General features: G+C 47.7%; 1 protein-coding gene across 1 annotated transcript in view; it reads left to right on the top strand.

The window, feature by feature from the left end:
- The window catches only part of LOC140387413 (A-kinase anchor protein 13-like), a 478,070-nt gene that overhangs the window by 64,503 nt on the left and 395,957 nt on the right, over nucleotides 1-17,610 (top strand). The window contains 1 exon segment of the mRNA XM_072470498.1: nucleotides 2,282-2,325. Within this exon segment, the coding sequence (XP_072326599.1) occupies nucleotides 2,282-2,325 (44 nt within the window).

Raw genomic sequence — 17,610 nt, 5'->3', positions numbered from 1 at the left:
TCCCCTAACATCGGTATTTTTGTGATTGTCCTGATGAGTGCGAGACAAAATGCTTTGACAAATGCTTTGGGCAGCACGGTAGCACAAGTGGATAGCACTGTGTCTTCACAGCGCCAGAGTCCCAGGTTCAATTCCCCACTGGGTCACTGTCTGTGCGGAGTCTGCACGTTATCCCCGTGTCTGCGTGGGTTTCCTCCGGATGCTCCGGTTTCCTCCCACAGCCCAAAGACGTATAGGTTAGGTGGATTGGCCATGATAAATTGCTCTTAGTGACCAAAAACGCTAGATGGGGTTGTTGGGTTACGGGAATAGGGTGGAAGTGAGGGCTTAAGTGGGTCGGTGCAGACTCAATGGGCCAAATGGCCTCCTGCATTGTATGTTCTATGTTAAAATTACTTTTTTTTTCAGCAATACTCCGGTTCTTTACTACCAAGCTACTATTTCTATTCTCTCCTGAACGATCTTAACTCGGGTTGGGGTTTCATAGGCTCCAGCTGCCTTCCTGGGCAACTTGCCCAGTGTGTGTCAGAATGTTATTTGATTGGGAACAGCAGGATGTCCCCTTTCAACCCTGTGACAGAAGACAACAGTGCAAGGACAATGACTCCTTTACATGATAATGATTTGACTCCTCCGACCCTTTATAATCAGCTCTTGCACCCTTCTCAAAACCCATTTATTAAGCAAGCTTTCGGTCACCCCTCCTAACTCTCCCATGGCTCGCTACCCACTCTTCGATTCCCTTCCTTTCATTTTTCCTCTCCACCCTACGGTAGCACAGTGGTTAGCACTGTTGCTTCACCGCACTGGGGTCACGGGTTGAATTCCTGCTTGGGTCATTGTCTGTGCGGAGTCTGCACATTCTCCCCGTGTCTGCGTGGGCTTCCTCCGTCTCCCTCCCACATGTCCTGAAAGACGTGCTTGTTAGGTGAATTGGACATTCTGAATTCTCCCTCTGTGTACCCGAACAGGCGCTGGAGTGTGGCGACTAGGGGATTTTCACAGTAACTTCATTGCAGTGTTAATGTCAGCCTACTTGTGACAATAACAAAGATTGTTAAGATTATACCCTGCAATTTTCTTTTACAACGAAGGAAGGTTATAGCCAGGTTGGTTTGGGGGAATATTTCAGCAAAGGTTGATCAATTGTGTATGCACCTCTTCCTCATGCGCCAGGCTTAGCCTGATTCAATTTAAGGTGCTACATAGAGCACACATAACGGGAGCAAGATTGAGCAGGTTCTTTGGAGTGGAGGACAAATGTGGGAGGTGTGGCGGGAGCCCGGCAAACCACGCACATTATGTTTTGGGCGTGCCCGGCACTGGACGGGTATTGGAAGGGAGTGACGGGAGTGATTTCGCAGGTGGTGAAGGCCCGGGTCAAACCAGGCTGGGGGTTAGCTCTATTTGGAGTTGCGGAAGAGCCGGGAGTGCAGGAGGCGAAAGAGGCCAACGTTGTGGCCTTTGTGTCCCTAGTAGCCCGGCGCAGGATCCTACTCATGTGGAAGGAGGCGAAACCCCCCGGACTGGAGGCCTGGGTAAATGATATGGCGGGGTTCATTAAACTGGAGCAGATAAAGTTTGCCCTGAGAGGATCGGCTCAAGGGTTCACCAGGCGGTGGCAGCCATTTCTCGACTACCTAGGGGAACGTTAGAGGGAAGACAGATGACCAGCAGCAGCAACCCGGGGGGGGGGGGGGGGGGGGGGGTTAGTTTAGTTTAGGTCAAAGATAAAGGGGTTTTGCTACTTGTGTATTGTTAAAAATTTCTGTATTGTTATTGTTGCGTTTGCTTTGTAAGAGGGGAAAAATTGTTGTTTGGGAAAAAAATTTCAATAAAACATATTTTTTTAAAAAAAATTGTGTATGCGCATTTGCTTATCCCATCCTTGCCCGTCGATCGCTTTGGCCAATTTTAGCACTGCCAGGGTGAGATCAATTAACTCTGCAAAAAGCTGGGATTTGTACCTGCTAGCTACCGGTTTAGTCGCCTGCTATTCAGTGTATTTACTAACTGCCTTTAGACATTAAAGGATATCAGCGATATTTGGTATGGTGTGTGGAGGCTTTCTTCATGCTGTTGTATTGAAAGTCAATGAAGAATACTTGATACAAGTTACATGGTAAAATAATTGTACTTTCAATGTAACAAAGTAAGATTAAATTTCTGCCCCTGTTTGAAGTGGTGGTTTATGGCTGTGAATATGTTACTAAATGACTTTTATGGTTTAACAAATGACTTTCCGTGAATTTATTTTCTTTCTCTCTATTCTTACTTACAGCATCCTGTGTCATGAAACTTACACCAAACCACGCTCCACTGTATGTAAGTAATGATAATATTTTTAAAGACTATGTACTTCACTGTTCTGTAATCTTTTTAAAGGGAATGTACTTCACTGCACTTCAGAGCTGTGAAGCTATTGATAAGTTCAATAGTTTGGGATCAGCAAGAATATCATCCAGTTCTTCTTTTACTGGGTGACACTGGGATTTGAGAAATAACTAGTGGGCAAAGAAGATACCCTGCAAATTCGGGTGGCGTAGAGGATTTGGAAGCTGTTTTTCGATGGAACGAGGCTTCAATCCTGGCCCAGGGTAAAGAAGGAAAAGTCTGTGCTAACTTCAGGGTCTTAACTAAAATAGGTTTGGATGTTTTCAGCTGAGCATAAAGTGGGTTCAAACCCAGAGCGTAGAGCTGCCTCTGATTTTTAAAAAATATATAAATCTACATGCATGTCTTTGGGTTGTGGGGGCGAAACCCACGCAGACACGGGGAGAATGTGCAAACTCCACACGGACAGTGACCCAGAGCCGGGATCAAACCTGGGACCTCGGCGCCGTGAGGCAGCAGTGTTAAGTCACTGCGCCACCATGCTGCCCTGCTGCCTCTGATTTTAATATTAAATTAGCATTCTTGGCTGACAAAGACCACTAGAAGCGGCACGGTGCCACAGTGGCTAGCACTGCTGCCTCACAACGCCAGGGACCCGGAGTTCAATTCTGGCCTTGGGTGACCGTGTGGAGTTTATACTTCTCCCCGTGTCTGCGTGAGTTTCTAATGGGTACAGCACAGGAACAGGCCCTTCGGCCCTCCAAGCCTGTGCCGATCATGATGCCCTAACTTTAAAAAAAAAAAAATCTTCTGTCCTTACTTGGTTCGTATCCTTCGATTGCTCTGAGTTCCTCCCACAGTCCAAAGATGTGCAGGGGAGATGGTTTGGCCCTGCTAAATTGCCTCTTAGTGTCCAAAGATATGCAGGAGAGGTGGGGTTATGGCTATAGATGAGGGAGTGGGACTAGATAGGTGCCTCCTTCTGCATCACAGGAAGTCTATGGTTCTTACAAGCCTGGAAGTAGGATGTTGCCCTCCTGGTGTCATAGTGTGCACTCTTCTGCATTCAGGGGAGGAGACGCATTATCAGGGCCGAGTAGAGGAAACTTTGTGCATTTTACCGTTGTCATACCTGACCTGGCAGTGTTTTACATTGACACTAGGCATCTCGAGGAAGAAAGTGGTTAATTACTATTATAATAAAAGTGGATGCTGGAAATCTGAAATAAGAGCAGAGAATGCTGGAAAAACTCAGCAGATCTGGTAGCATCTGTGGAGAGAGAAACCGAGTTAACGTGTTGAGTCTGAACTCTGAAGAAGACTCGGGTTCTCTCTGCACAGATACCGTCAGACCTGCTGAGCTTAGATACGATCCATTTGCTGTCGGATCGCTTAGTTCTGTCTATCCTTTAGGACTCGGCTAGCGTAGTCTGTGGTGGTACTACCAAACCACCTTTCTTGTGATGGGACATTGAAATCTCCCACCCAGGGTGCATTCTCTGCCCTTGCCACATCCGATGTTTGTCCAAGTGGTGTTCAATGTGGTTCATCAGCTGAGGGGGACAGAACGTTGTAATCAGTAGGATGTATGTTGTAGTCAGTTGTAGGTTTCCTTGTCCATGTTGGACATGGGTGCCGTGGGACTTCATGGAGTCCAAAGTCGATGCTGAGGACTCGTAGGACACCCTCCTGACTTTATACCACTGTGCTGCCACCACCTCTGCTGGGTCTATCCTGCTGGTGAGAGTCAGACATTATCTGCAAGTGTTCCCCTTTAAATTCCAAATGTTCGATTGCATTTAAATTCCACAAGCCCCAGGTGCAGGGTTTGCCGTTGTCGTTTCTGGTGCCGAGGTTGATGCCGGGTGACCTGTCGGGTTTCGTTCCTTTGTGTTTTCTCTGTAGTGGTTGAATACAACTGAGTAGCTTGCCATTTAAGAGTCAACATTGCTGTGAGTTTGGAGTTGCATTTAGGCCAGGGAAGGATGACCAGTTTCCTTCCCTGAAACACATTGGTGAACCAGCTGGATTTTCATGATGATTGGTTTCATGGGTTATCATTAAACTTTTAATTTCAATTGTTCTTTTGTGTTTAAATTCCATCTGGGGTGGTGGGATTTGAACCTGGGTTCCCAGGGGATTATCCTGTGCCTCTGGATTACTAGTCCAGCAACAATACCACTACACCACCATCTCCCCTTTCCCTCCTTATCTTCTGTTTCCCCCCCCTTATCTTCTGTTTCCCCCCCCCCCCCCCCCCCAACCCCCTCATCCTTCCTCAATTGAATATTATATTGTGTATCCTGCAAATAAAACTTTGCAATCACTGAATCCATGTTGATGGATCAAATTTAGCTCACGATCATTCCTTGCAGTCTAAGCTTCAATTAATTACTGAGGAATCACATTTATTTCATACATTCAGATCAACATTTTCCTTGTAATCAACTACAGCTTAAATTCCAGAAGGTCCGCAATGCACGCATTCAAATTTTCTCAGCCTTCCTCTATTTCCCATTCTCCCTAATGTTTGCTGCCTGTCGTCCCACATGGAACCAGAGGATCCAAATCTAATTTTTGCTGTGTTAAACTCTGAGTCATTTGGAAATTGCACTGGAGAGTGAGCTATCAACTCTAACCTTGTGAATGCACAAAGCTTTCAGCTGTTGAATGAGCTTACCAGAAACTCCAAGTGTGGCCTAACTAAGCTGTATAGAACCTTAGTTAGGCCACACTTGGAGTATAGTGTTCAATTCTGGTCGCCACACTACCAGAAGGATGTGGAGGCTTTAGAGAGGGTGCAGAAGAGATTTACCAGAATGTTGCCTGGTATGGAGGGCATTAGCTATGAGGAGCGGTTGAATAAACTCGGTTTGTTCTCACTGGAACGAAGGAGGTTGAGGGGAGACCTGATAGAGGTATACAAAATTATGAGGGGCATAGACAGAGTGGATAGTCAGAGGCTTTTCCCCAGGGTAGAGGGGTCAATTACTAGGGGGCATAGGTTTAAGGTGAGAGGGGCAAGGTTTAGAGTAGATGTACGAGGCAAGTTTTTTACGCAGAGGGTAGTGGGTGCCTGGAACTCGCTACCGGAGGAGGTGGTGGAAGCAGGGACGATAGTGACATTTAAGGGGCATCTTGACAAATACATGAATAGGATGGGAATAGAGGGATACGGACCCAGGAAGTGTAGAAGATTGTAGTTTAGTCGGGCAGCATGGTCGGCACGGGCTTGGAGGGCCGAAGGGCCTGTTCCTGTGCTGTGCATTTCTTTGTTCTTTGTTCTTTGTTCCAACTTGTCCTTTTGCATTTGCCTTCCACAGTATTGATGTAGGGCAAAAGAGTGTGTGGGCATCGTGTGCTCATATATTAACTGGCAATATTTCACTGGTATTTTCCCTGATCCCAGGGAGTTCACTTTATCATGTGTAGATTTCATAGAATTTTCATTTTCATAGAATTTACAGTGCGGAAGGAGGCCATTCGGCCCATCGAGTCTGCACCGGCTCTTGGAAAGAGCACCCTACCCAAGGTCAACACCGCCACCCTATCCCCATAACCTAGTAACCCCACTCAACCAACACTAGGGGCAATTTTGGACACTAAGGGCAATTTATCATGGCCAATCCACCTAATCTGCACATCTTTGGACTGTGGGATGAAACCGGAGCACCCGGAGGAAACCCACGCACACACGGGGAGGGTGTGCAGACTCCGCACAGTGACCCAAGCCAGAATCGAACCTGGGACCCTGGAGCTGTGCAGCAATTGTGCTAACCACAATGCTACCGTGCTGCCCCTTAAAAGCCCCACGTCACCACATTCCAGCACCTGATCGGGGAGGCCGGGACAGGAATTGAACCCACGCTGCTGGCCTTGTTCTGCTTTATAAGCCAGCGGTTTAGCCCGCTGTGCTAAACATATGTATGTTTTAAATGATGAGTGGATTAACTAGCACAGGGAGGAAATGAAGTGTTCGATTGACCCAGTGGTAGTATCAGTACCAAAATAATTCTAGTTTCTGATCAAGAACAACAACAGTGCGTGGATTTCTTCCTATACTTAGTCCAGGCATCTAGACTGCCCTGTTGCCCGTCATCACTTAATTTCTTCCTTATTTGTAAAGCTTGGCACCATACTGATGCATTTATTAACTGAACAAACAGCAGAAATACTCACAAATAGTTGGTTTTTGGAGAGGAGGTGCATAGCTGCACTTCATTTCCGAGGAAGATTAAATCTGAGGTGCTAACCTTCTCTGTAATTGAGATATTTCTACAATGGATGTTGCTACTTTGAATATCAAAGAGATTGAATATTAATTTCCTTCCTTTACTGATGTGGAGCTGATGGGGGTCATGTGGCACAGCTGGAGTTTGTGGGATTTGGTGTTATGTAACGCCTTTCACGGCCATCAGATATGCTTTCCAGCCAGTGAAATACTTCTGAGGTGGAGCCTATGTTGTAATGTATAAAACATGGCAGCCAATTTGTATCCGCCAAACTTCCCACAAACAGCACAGTGATGATCTGTTTTACTGATGCTGAGTGAGGGATCAATATTGTTCAGGACAGCGGGGATAGTTTTTCTGCTCTTCTTTGAAACAGTACTGTGGGGCATTTTTTAATCCATCTGAGGAAGCAGATGGGGCTTCGAAAGACGGACCGTTGGACATTCCCTCTGTACCGCACTGAAGTGTCAGCTTGATCCCCAAGCCCTGGCATCGGTCTTGAACCTGGAACCATGTGTCTAGGCGATGAGAGCCCTTCCAACCCAAGCCACGGCTGACACTGGAAACTAGTGGTGTACAATGCATTGTTTTATTTCGCCTAGCGTGAATGGAGGTGTCCCTGTATTGGAAGTCAATATAAACAATGCAGGAAGTTTTCAGCAGATCTGAGGCGCTGAAAAGACAAAAGATGGGTTATATTTTCAGGCAGACAGCCTTCATCTGAATGCTTCTGTTTTTGTACTCGAGCTTTGTAACTAAGATCTGCTCAGACGAGGAGGAGTGCAACAGACATCTACAGATCCCTCTTAAGAATGGGATATGGCGCTCGACTCATCGAACGCGCCACAGCAAAAACCCGCACCGACCTCCACAGAAGACGAACATGGGACACAACCGACAGAGTACCCTTCGTCGTCCAGTACTTCCCCGCAGCGGAGAAACTACGACATCTTATTCGCAGCCTTCAACACATCATCGATGAAGACAAACAGCTTGCCAAGGTCATCCCCATACCCCAACTACTTGCCTTCAAACAAACCATTGTTTGCAGCAAACTACCCAGCCTTCAGAACAGCGACCACGACACCACACAACCCTGCCATGGCAATCTCTGCAAGACGTGCCAGATAATCGACATGGGTACCATCATTACACGTGAGAACACCACCCACCAGGTACGCGGTACATACTCGTGCGATTCGGCCAACGTTGTCTACCTCATAAGCTGCAGGAAAGGATGTCCCAAAACGTGGTACATTAGCAAGACCATGCAGATGCTGCGACAATGGATGAACGGACATCGCGCGACAATCGCCAGGGAGGAAAGTTCCCTTCCAGTCGGGGAACACTTCAGCAGTCGAGGACATTCAACCTCTGATTTTCGGGTAAGCGTTCTCCAAGGTGGCCTTCAGGACGTGTGACAGCGTAGAATCACCAAGCAGGAATTTATAGCCAAGTTCCCCACACACGAGTACGGCCTCAACCGGGACCTTGGATTCATGTCGCATTACATTCACCCCCCACCATTTGGCCTGGGCTTGCAAAATCCTACCAACTGTCCTGGCTTGAGACAATTCACACCTCTTTAACCTGGGATTACCGATCTCTCTGGATCTGTAAAGACTTAATTACCTGCAAATGCTCGCATTCAAAGTATTGTATTGCATCTTTGACTTTGTCTATATCTGTGTTTCTGGAACTTACCTCTTCATTCACCTGAGGAAGGAGCAGTGCTCCGAAAGCTAGTGATTTGAAACAAACCTGTTGGACTTGTACCTGGTGTTGTAAGACTTCTTACTGTGCTTACCCCAGTCCAATGCCGGCATTTCCACATCTTTGTAACTAAAGGTTGTAGTCCAGGTTTCAGGTTAAATGTCTAGAAAATCATCCGGAATATATCAGCCTGACTTGCTGCATTTGATACATGGCTGGTTTAAGTTGAATGAATACCTTGAAATATATTACATTTCTGTAAGGAAATTGGAAAACCCCAAAGTCTCTTTTTTTTTTTGCATGCAGTAACCATAGCATTCACTTCCTTCCCGAAGCAAGCTTCACACACAAACAAGAGCTTTCGAGAAAACCTCCAAAATCGTCCGTAAGCCGTTATTTGATGGTTTCAAATTAACCAGTGCTTTGACTTGTTTTTACTAACCAATTGACAGACATGAGTGAGAAAGGGAAACGGAACTGGTTGTGGTTCATATAGTGCCCTGTTATAATAATAATCTTTATTAGTGTCACAAATAGGCTTACATTAACACTGCAATGAAGTTACTGTGAAAAGCCCCTAGCCGCCGCATTCCGGCGCCTGTTCGGGTACACGGAGGGAGAATTCAGAATGTCCAAATTACCTAACAGCACGTCTTTCGGGACTTGTGGGAAGAAACCGGAGCAGCCGGAGGAAACACGGGGAGAACGTGCAGACTCTACACAGACAATGGATTCCCAAACTGAGAATCAAACCTGGGACCCTGGAGGTGTGAAGCAACCGTACTACCCACTGTGCTATCATGCTGTCCTGTGCATGTCACTCTAGCTTTCTGTCAAGGCTCCCAATCCCATTGCTTTGCATGAATGGCCGGCCTCTCCAGATGCTGCAAGACAAACTCCACAAGCATTTAACCAAGTTCCATGTCTTGGCAGTTTACAGAAATGAGTTGTACAATGTACATCTATAGTTACATTTTTATCTGGAGTAGGTGGAATGGCTTTGAAATGGGTAGCAAGGGAGCGACACAGTAGCACAGAGGACCCGGGTTCAATCCCGGTCCCGGGTCCCTGCCCGTCTGAGCTGGCACCTTCTCCCCATGTCTGCGTGGGTCTCACCCCCACAACCCAAAGATGTGCAGGGTAGGTGGATTGACCACGCTAAATTGCCCCTTAATTGAGGGAGAAAAAAAAGGAATTGAGCACTTTAAATTTAAAAGTAAAATAAATTGACAGGATTAAATTTGCAGGGACTCTTTTATACCGTCCCAGTAATTTAGCACGTAACTCTCTCAATCTGAAATGGGCATATGACTTGGAAAACAAATTCTTCTCTTATTTCATGATGTGCAGCCAGAAAAAGACAATTGTACGTAACATTGAAGAATTTTAGTGGGTGAGTTCAAGCTTGCTTGAATTGTTTGTCAAAATCTAATTAAATTGGGAGAATTGTATTGGGAGAATTGTATTTTGAATGTGCACAATTTGGATTAGCGAATCGTCCGGCATGAGTGTCCTATGATAGAATTTGTAAAGTCTGGATCTATGATCCCACAGCTGTGTTTTTCACAGTGCGCGAGGAAACAATATTAAAATTGCACATCCTCACTGTTGAACTCAAATCATAGTTGTTATCCCAGGAGCAGTGTTTTTAACATAGATTTTCGTTTTTTATTAAGTTGTGGAGCAGTTGGAAGTAAATTGAGTTGGAAGCACAGTAGCTCATAAAGCGTTGGATAAAGATTGTGAAAAAAACTACTTGGTAGAATGTCTTGAACATTTGAAATGAAACCTGTAATATTTCTGTCCACAAACTTTACTAACCTGTCATGAATTATGTTGACTATCATTCTAAATTTGTATGAGGTAGAGTTTCTCAAATCTGGCTGTCCAAAATTGGAGTTGTCTGAAACTGGTTGTTTTTTTTAGAATGTGCCGTGCATTAATTTTAAGTATTGAAAAAATGTTACAATACTACGTGAACACTTTGTCTAGATGCCGCACTGGCATGGTGTGGCATTGGATCAGTTATCCACTTTGCTGCTTGAACAAGTTATTTGCGCGCTCTGAGTGACCCTTGATCTCACCCAAATCAGTTTGCCCTTTTCTGAGGAAGGATGATCTTGCTCTCGAGGGAGTGCAGCGAAGGTTTACCAGACTGATTCCAGGGATGGCGGGGCTGTCATATGAGGAGAGATTGACTAGGTTGGGATTGTTCTCGCTGGAGTTCAGAAGAATGAGGGGGGATCTCATAGAGACTTATAAAATTCTAACAGGACTAGACAGGGTCGATGCAGGGAGGATGTTCCCGATGGTGGGTGTGTCCAGAACCAGGGGTCACAGTCTGAGGATTCGGGGTAAACTATTTCGGACAGAGATGAGGAGACATTTCTTCACACAAAGAGTGGTGAGCCTATGGAATTCATTACTGTTGATTCCCAAATTTCTTTCTCCGTCAGTCTGGCCTCAATAAAAGTTGAGATGGATTTGCACGTAAAAAGAAGTTATTTATTTAGCTTGCAAGCTTGATTCATCTTACAGAAACATAAGAGACATCCAGTCTCCTACACTCCAGAAAGCGAATGAACAAAGAGACAAAGGGATCTCTGCAAATCAATTCACATGGTATCAAGTTTCACATACTCGACGCCCATAGGTCAGCCTATATCCCTCCTGACCTGTTTGGTCTATTCTGATTGGCTCACTTCCAATCCCTTTCTCTGGCCCCTATCAATGCAGCATCACTCTCATAGACACACCTCTTCCTGCTTTTTCCATGCGGTCTCAATCCCTTTGTCTCTATCTGCCAGAATCAAAGTGGCTTATTTCTACATTACATTAACTAGTATCTCTAAAGTAACTATTTTATATCACATTCGTCATTACCACAGGAAGTAATTGATGCTAAAACATTGAATGTATTCAAGAGGTGGCTGGATATAGCACTTGGGGAGAATGGGATCAAAGGCTCTGGGGAGAAAGCAGGATTAGGCTATTGAGTTGAATGATCAGCCACGATGGTGATAAATGGCGGAGCAGGCTCGAGGGGCCAAAAGGCCTCCTCATGCTCCTATCTTCTACGTATCTATGAACCACCCACATCTTAAACCACCCGACCCAAAATTAAGCATGAATTCAGTCCTGAGGTTGCTGATTTTGAGACAGTGTGTTGACATTTCGTAATTAATTTTGTCATGTCAGCTTCCATGATATGCTTATTGTCACTGGCTCAATGTGGGGAGTGTGGTGCCACTTACCTACGTATGTATCTTGTTAAAATGCAAAAAAAAATATCAACTGACTATGGGTGATAGTGTGGACAATTTGCTGCTTTAACTCCATAATTTCTCTCCTCTTTTTCTTGAAGGAGGAGCTCCTTTTTTGGTGAGTGGTTCTGCGCATAGTGGATGTCCTCTGGTACATGACATAAGCATCCATAAGAACTTGAGAAATAGGAGCAGCAAATCACATGGCCTCTGAATTCTGCTCCGCCATTCAGTACGGTCATCACTGATCTTGAGTTTCAACTCCACTTTCCCATCCATTCCCCATACCCCTTGATTATCTCAGACAAAGTTCTGGCTTCTATCTCAGCTCTAAATTTATTCACTGATGGAACACCCACACCATCTGGGGAGAGCATTTCTCCTCATTTCAGTCCTAAATGATGGTCCCCTTATCCTGAGATCATGCTCTATGTTGCATATACAACAGCCAGGATTAGCAACCTCTCCCCGTCTACCCTGATGAGTCCCAATGTCATTGAGCCAAATCTTTTCCACGCCGAAAAAGAAAACATACACAAACCAACCACACCTGGGCCCTTTGGAAAGTTGGACTTGCAAGGAAACACACTGCTTTGCAGCGCGAGGCCCCAGCCAATGGAGGGGTCCCATACGGAGAGGTGACTATTGTGGTGGGAACACCAATCAGAGTTTTGCTAGCTCTAAATTTGCTGATAGGCTGCCTATCAGCAGGCAAGACCGAACAACACAGGGCTTTGATGGGCTGAACTCCCCTTTAGAGTGGGAAAACAGTTTGCCAGGCGAGAGGGGTGGAGACTTGGAGCAGCTCAGACACTGATCTCCTGAATTGGTGGGAAGTTTCCGAACTTTCATTGAGTAAAGGTGCAAAGCAGCAGCCAGGTTTCTGGTATTTGGTCTGGCGGGCAGCCTGAGGCAAAAGTGAGGTCAGCGGCCTAACATCGAGGTGCGAGCCTGCAAAGCCTTCAGCGAGCTGTGGAGGAGGCGTGGCCTACAGCCGTCGAATGGAGTAGCGGAGTGACTCTCTTCCTCCAGGCCAGGGCTGCGGAGGGCGGGTGGGAAACTAACCAAAAAGAACAGAGGCCACCAGGCCAGATAGTCAGCAACAGCCAGTCGGATGCACACACGATTATTGAGGCTCAAGGCCCGACCAATCCAGCGAGAGCCAAGAGGCGCGCAGAGCAGCAGTTGGGAGGTGCAAAGAAGGCCTGGAACGTCGTGTCTTGGGAAATCTCAGAGCAGCGGCCAGCAGGAGCAGGGCGTAAGTCCGCCTTGGGCCCTTTTGCAGTAGGGGTTGCCTGAAGCAGTCAGAAATGGGGAACTTATTTTCCTCCCTCTCGTCCACAAAGCTGAGGTGAATTGTAGCACTTGAGTTGCGGCCATCAGTCCAGAATAAAATCTGAAATAAGAACAGAAAATGTTGGATAAACCCAACCAGCCTGCCAGCACCTGTGCCAAGAGAAGCAACGTTTTGAGTTCATATGAAGGGAGTAAAATCTGAGCCTGGTTCTTTCTGATCTGAGTGACTCGCATGTCCAGTGTGGAGCAATGGCCCATAACCATTTGTCTGGATAGATGGTGCATTTAAGTTCTTTGTTTTGCTGGTGTTGAGGAAGAGGGAGGAAATGAGGCACACGTTTAGAGAAAAGACAAGTCCACCTTTGATTAGAATGGACTGACCTGTTGATAAAGGCTCACATAAATCACAGGTATTCCAGAATCTATTATTTTCCAGGGTACGGTGAGCATATAATATAATCATCAATGAAACACTACAAATTCTGGCTTGGTAAAGGACAAAGGATCTGGTAGGAAAGTTTTCTGGTGAGTTCTTTTTCTGGATTATTTGTTCGTGGTAAAAGCTTGTGTACTCTGCCAGATGGCTTGCTTCTGTAAACGGTTACTGTGAGAGTCCGGAGCTTTCTGCCAAGTTGTAGAACGACAACACTGTGCTGGCCTGATTCCTAAATCAGTGGTTTGATTATGACACCTGAAAAACTATGATTGCATTGGCTTGTCAGTCCTTTGGTATGATCATATCTGAAATTGTCCAACATTGTTCAATCTCTTCCTCCTCCCTAATAATAATACTCACTTATTGTCACAAGAAATGAAATGAAAAATGAAAATCGCTTATTGTCACAAGTAGGCTTCAAATAAAGTTACTGTGAAAAGCCCCTAGTCGCCACATTCCAGCGCCTGTTCGGGGAGGCTGTTACGGGAAGGCTTCAATGAAGTTACCGTAAAAAGTCCCTTGTCGCCACATTCCGGCACCTGTTCGGGGAGGCTGGTACGGGAAGTGAACTCGCGCTGCTGGCCGTGTTCTGCATTACAAGCCAGCTGTTTCGCCCACTGTGCTAAACTAGCCCCTAACACTCCTTTCTAATTTTGAGGTCAAAGTTTGTTTGCTCGTGCTTTTGTGAATGCTCTTGGAGCATTGTTCCTATGCTCCTTAGAATCCCTACAGTGCGGAAGGAGGCCATTTGGCCCATCGAGTCTGCACTGACCCTCTGAAAGAGCACCCCAACTGGGCCCATTTCCCCCCTCCTTATCCCATATAACCCCACCTAACCCGCACCACTTTGTGGGAGCCCCTAGAGGGAACTCACGCATACACGGGGAGAACGTGCAAACTCCTAGCAGTCACCCACGGATGGAATTGAACCCAGGTCCCTGGGACTCTGTGGGGCAGCAGCGCTATGTTAAAGTTGCTACATAAACACAAGTAGTTTGCATCCTTTCCTTGGCACAGTGACTCGTGGGTTTCACAGGTACAGTTCTCTCTCCGGGGCCTTGGCCAAGTAACCATTCTTAACATAAAAGTCAAAACAGCAAGTGTGACTTCACTATCTGAATGTGAAAGTGGTTGGTAGAGGTTGAGTAGTGTAGTGGTTAATTTCTTGGGTTAGTAATTCCCAGAATCTGCTGGCTTCAAATTCCAATATAGCAGCTTTTAAATTTTGCAAAGCTGGAATTAGTAACGAAAACAGTGACCCTGAAGCGGTCAAAGAAGAGCGGGTACTCTGGCACGGTCAAAGTATATTCCCCTGAAAGGGAAAGATAGGGTCAACAAATCCAGAGCTGCCTGGATGACGAAAGAGATAGAAATTAAGGCGAGGAACAAAAAATATGCTTTTGACGGGTGTGAGGTAGAAAACACAATTGAAAACCAGTCGGAGGAGAGGAGATTGAGAGGGGAGGTGAAAAAAAAAGAGATGCAAAAAAGGGAGTATGAAATGAGACTGGCAGCTATCATAAAAGAATCCCAAAGTCTTCCTTGGGAAGTAAATAGTAAAAATGTGGTAAAAGAGGTAGGGTGATGAGGGTCCAAAGGGGGATTTACGAGATATTTAATTAATACTTTGTATCTGTCTTTGCCAAGAAAGATGCTGATACCCAGACCACGGTGAAATAATTCAGATACGACAAAGGTCCAAAATTGAAAAGGAGGACGTATTGGATGGGTTGGCTGTGCTTAATGTGGATAAGGAACTCCGATTGGATGTGATGCATCCAAGGATACTGAGGGAAGGGAGTGGAGATTCCAGTTGCACTAGTCATTATTGAAATTGCAGACGCACTAGCCATTATTTTGCAGCCTTAGACTCTCGCGTGGTACCAGAGAACTGGAGAATTGCAAATGTTAGGGGCTCGATTTAACAGCCGCGTCAAGCTTGTGCGAGAGTGCAACGTGGATTGCGGAAGAGGCCAAATTCGGGAACGGGGCCAGGCGCCAATCAGTTTCCGATCTAACTAGCCCACTTCTGTTGGCGAGGTCAGGATTCTGCTGTCGCGTGGCGAGAAACTAATATTCGCCACTTAAAGCCAATCTCCATACAATTAATGGAAATGACCCCCTAACAAACTGCCTCCCCAGCAAGTAGTTACGCCGGCGCCGATTGGTACACCTTTTTAAAAGGGAGAGGGTGTCTCGGACATGCCACCCCCTGCATCATGTGTACCCATAATGGGGGCAGCCCCTGGCTGTCTGCCTCACCGACCACCCATAACTCCCACTGACCGTGGTGGCCTCCGGCTGCTCAGCTGATGCTATCGCTAATAGGGAATTGGCAATCATGTGAGCACTTGACACAACCCAAGTGGACTCCCATGGGTAGGCGAGGCACATGGGCGTTATTACCTGGCATCCCAACCGGACCGTGAGGCCTGGACACTGTGCCTGAACACAGCAGAAAGCAACAGCACGGTTGCAGCGGCCAATATCCAGGCACCCAGGGGCTGGGCCCCAGCACCAGGGACATTTCCACGATCAGACGGTGGGTGTGTGCACCGGGGAGGGGACCAGCGCCCAGTCCAGGTAATGTACATGCAGGTATCTGGGGTACTGGGTTTTGGGTCCAGTGACCAGGGGCCCCTGCTGCAGCCAGCGGGGTGTGGGCAGGGCTTGTTGGATGGTGGGGCGTGTGGTGAGTGTGGGGGGGGGGAAGAAAGGGAGCAATGGGGGAACTGAGGGTCCCAGGGTGGAAGACACCACTGTCTCTCTCCTTCTCCAATTGCTTACAGATATTACACAAGATGGGTGATATCCTGGGCCCACGGAAGCTGCCATCGCGGTGCTCCTGGCAGGTCAGGCAGCCAGGCGCTGGGCAAGGCAGTGGAAGCAGGCAGAGGTTCGAGGCGGCGGCCCCTCCACACCCTGAGGACCTGGCAGTCAATGGCAGGGAGGGACCCAGAGAAGGAGGCCGGCAACACCCAAGATGTACACGTGTCGCTGGAGCAGATGACGGACTGCGTATGCTGCAGGAGGCTCCCCTCAGCAAGCAGTGCGACATCTCTGCCATGTCCTTGCGGATTTGGCACCATGTGGAGGATGAGGATACCTGCTACAGGTGATCATCAAGGTCACTGCAGCCTTTTACACCTCTGGATTGTTCCAGGGCTCGAGCAGGAACATGTGCGGCATTTCACAAGGTGGAGCCCACAACTGTATCCGTGAGATCAGGGTGTTTGCCCAGGCCGACTATGTGAACTTTCATGGACCAGGGCCAACAAGATGCCCGGTCAGCAGGGTTCTCGGCCATCAACAGGATGCCCCAGATCCAGGAGGTTATAGATGGCACACATGTCCCCTTGCGCTCACCAGGCCGTCTGGGAGTGTCCCACATTAACAGGATGGGGTTCCACTCCCTGGACATCAAACTTTTGTGCGTCCACCACATGAAGATCATGCACGTGTGTGTGTCTGCTTCCTAGGGTGTGTGCAGGACAGCTACATACTGGGACTCCCGGACAGCCGGACCTGGAAGGGATGGGGGACGAGCCTGGGGAGGACCTGCAGGACCAGCCTGGGAATGGAGGACAGGCGGCAGCAGCGAGGGTCCGGCAAGCCCGGAGGGTTAGGGAGGCCCTCCTCCTCGCCCGCTTCAGATACGATGTGGCTGCGCCCTGCGCCCCCTCCAACCAAGCCCCCCCCCCCCCCCCCAAACCAACCGCGCCCCCCCCCCCCCCCCCCAACCAACCAACAACCCCCCCCCCCCCCCGCAAAACCCTCCCTCCCAGGGTCTGTGTGACATCACCCCAGGATGAAGAGAATGTTGATGGGTCACCGTCTAGGGCAGTGGTGTTATGATAGCCCGCTGAACACTACCATTTGCTGCCTGTCTGCCGAGTGCTCACTCACACCTACCACTTGCATGTGGCGTGCCTGAGGGGGGGGGCGGGGAGAAAGACGGACGAGATATTCCTGGGCCAAGGTACCCGGATGGTTGAGGCAGGGGATTGGGGGGTTGGCCCCCATTGCAGAAGAAAGTGCCAGAGGCATCATATTTCTCGGGGGCAATGTTCTTTAATGCTGTACATATGTCCCCAACTGCCCCTTGTCCCCAATGGTGCTGGGTGGGCGGTGATGCCAGACACGCAGTCGTCACTGGCGGTTGGGGGGGGCTGCTGCAGCCCTGTGGCTGATCCTCTGAGCCCCTCGCGGAATCGGGGCACCACATCCTGGACTAGACTACGTCCAACAATCGGACCATGTCGGCATCTCTGAATCGTGGGGCTGGTCTCCTTGGTGCCATGGCTGCGAGCAGTGTGGGGTTTGCTCTGCGGGATGG

The sequence above is a fragment of the Scyliorhinus torazame genome, chromosome 12, assembly GCF_047496885.1.
Source record: "Scyliorhinus torazame isolate Kashiwa2021f chromosome 12, sScyTor2.1, whole genome shotgun sequence".
In the NCBI taxonomy this organism is placed as follows: Eukaryota; Metazoa; Chordata; class Chondrichthyes; order Carcharhiniformes; family Scyliorhinidae; genus Scyliorhinus; species Scyliorhinus torazame.
The sequence above is the reverse complement of the archived record's forward strand: the minus strand, read 5'-3'. Positions and strand labels throughout refer to the sequence as shown.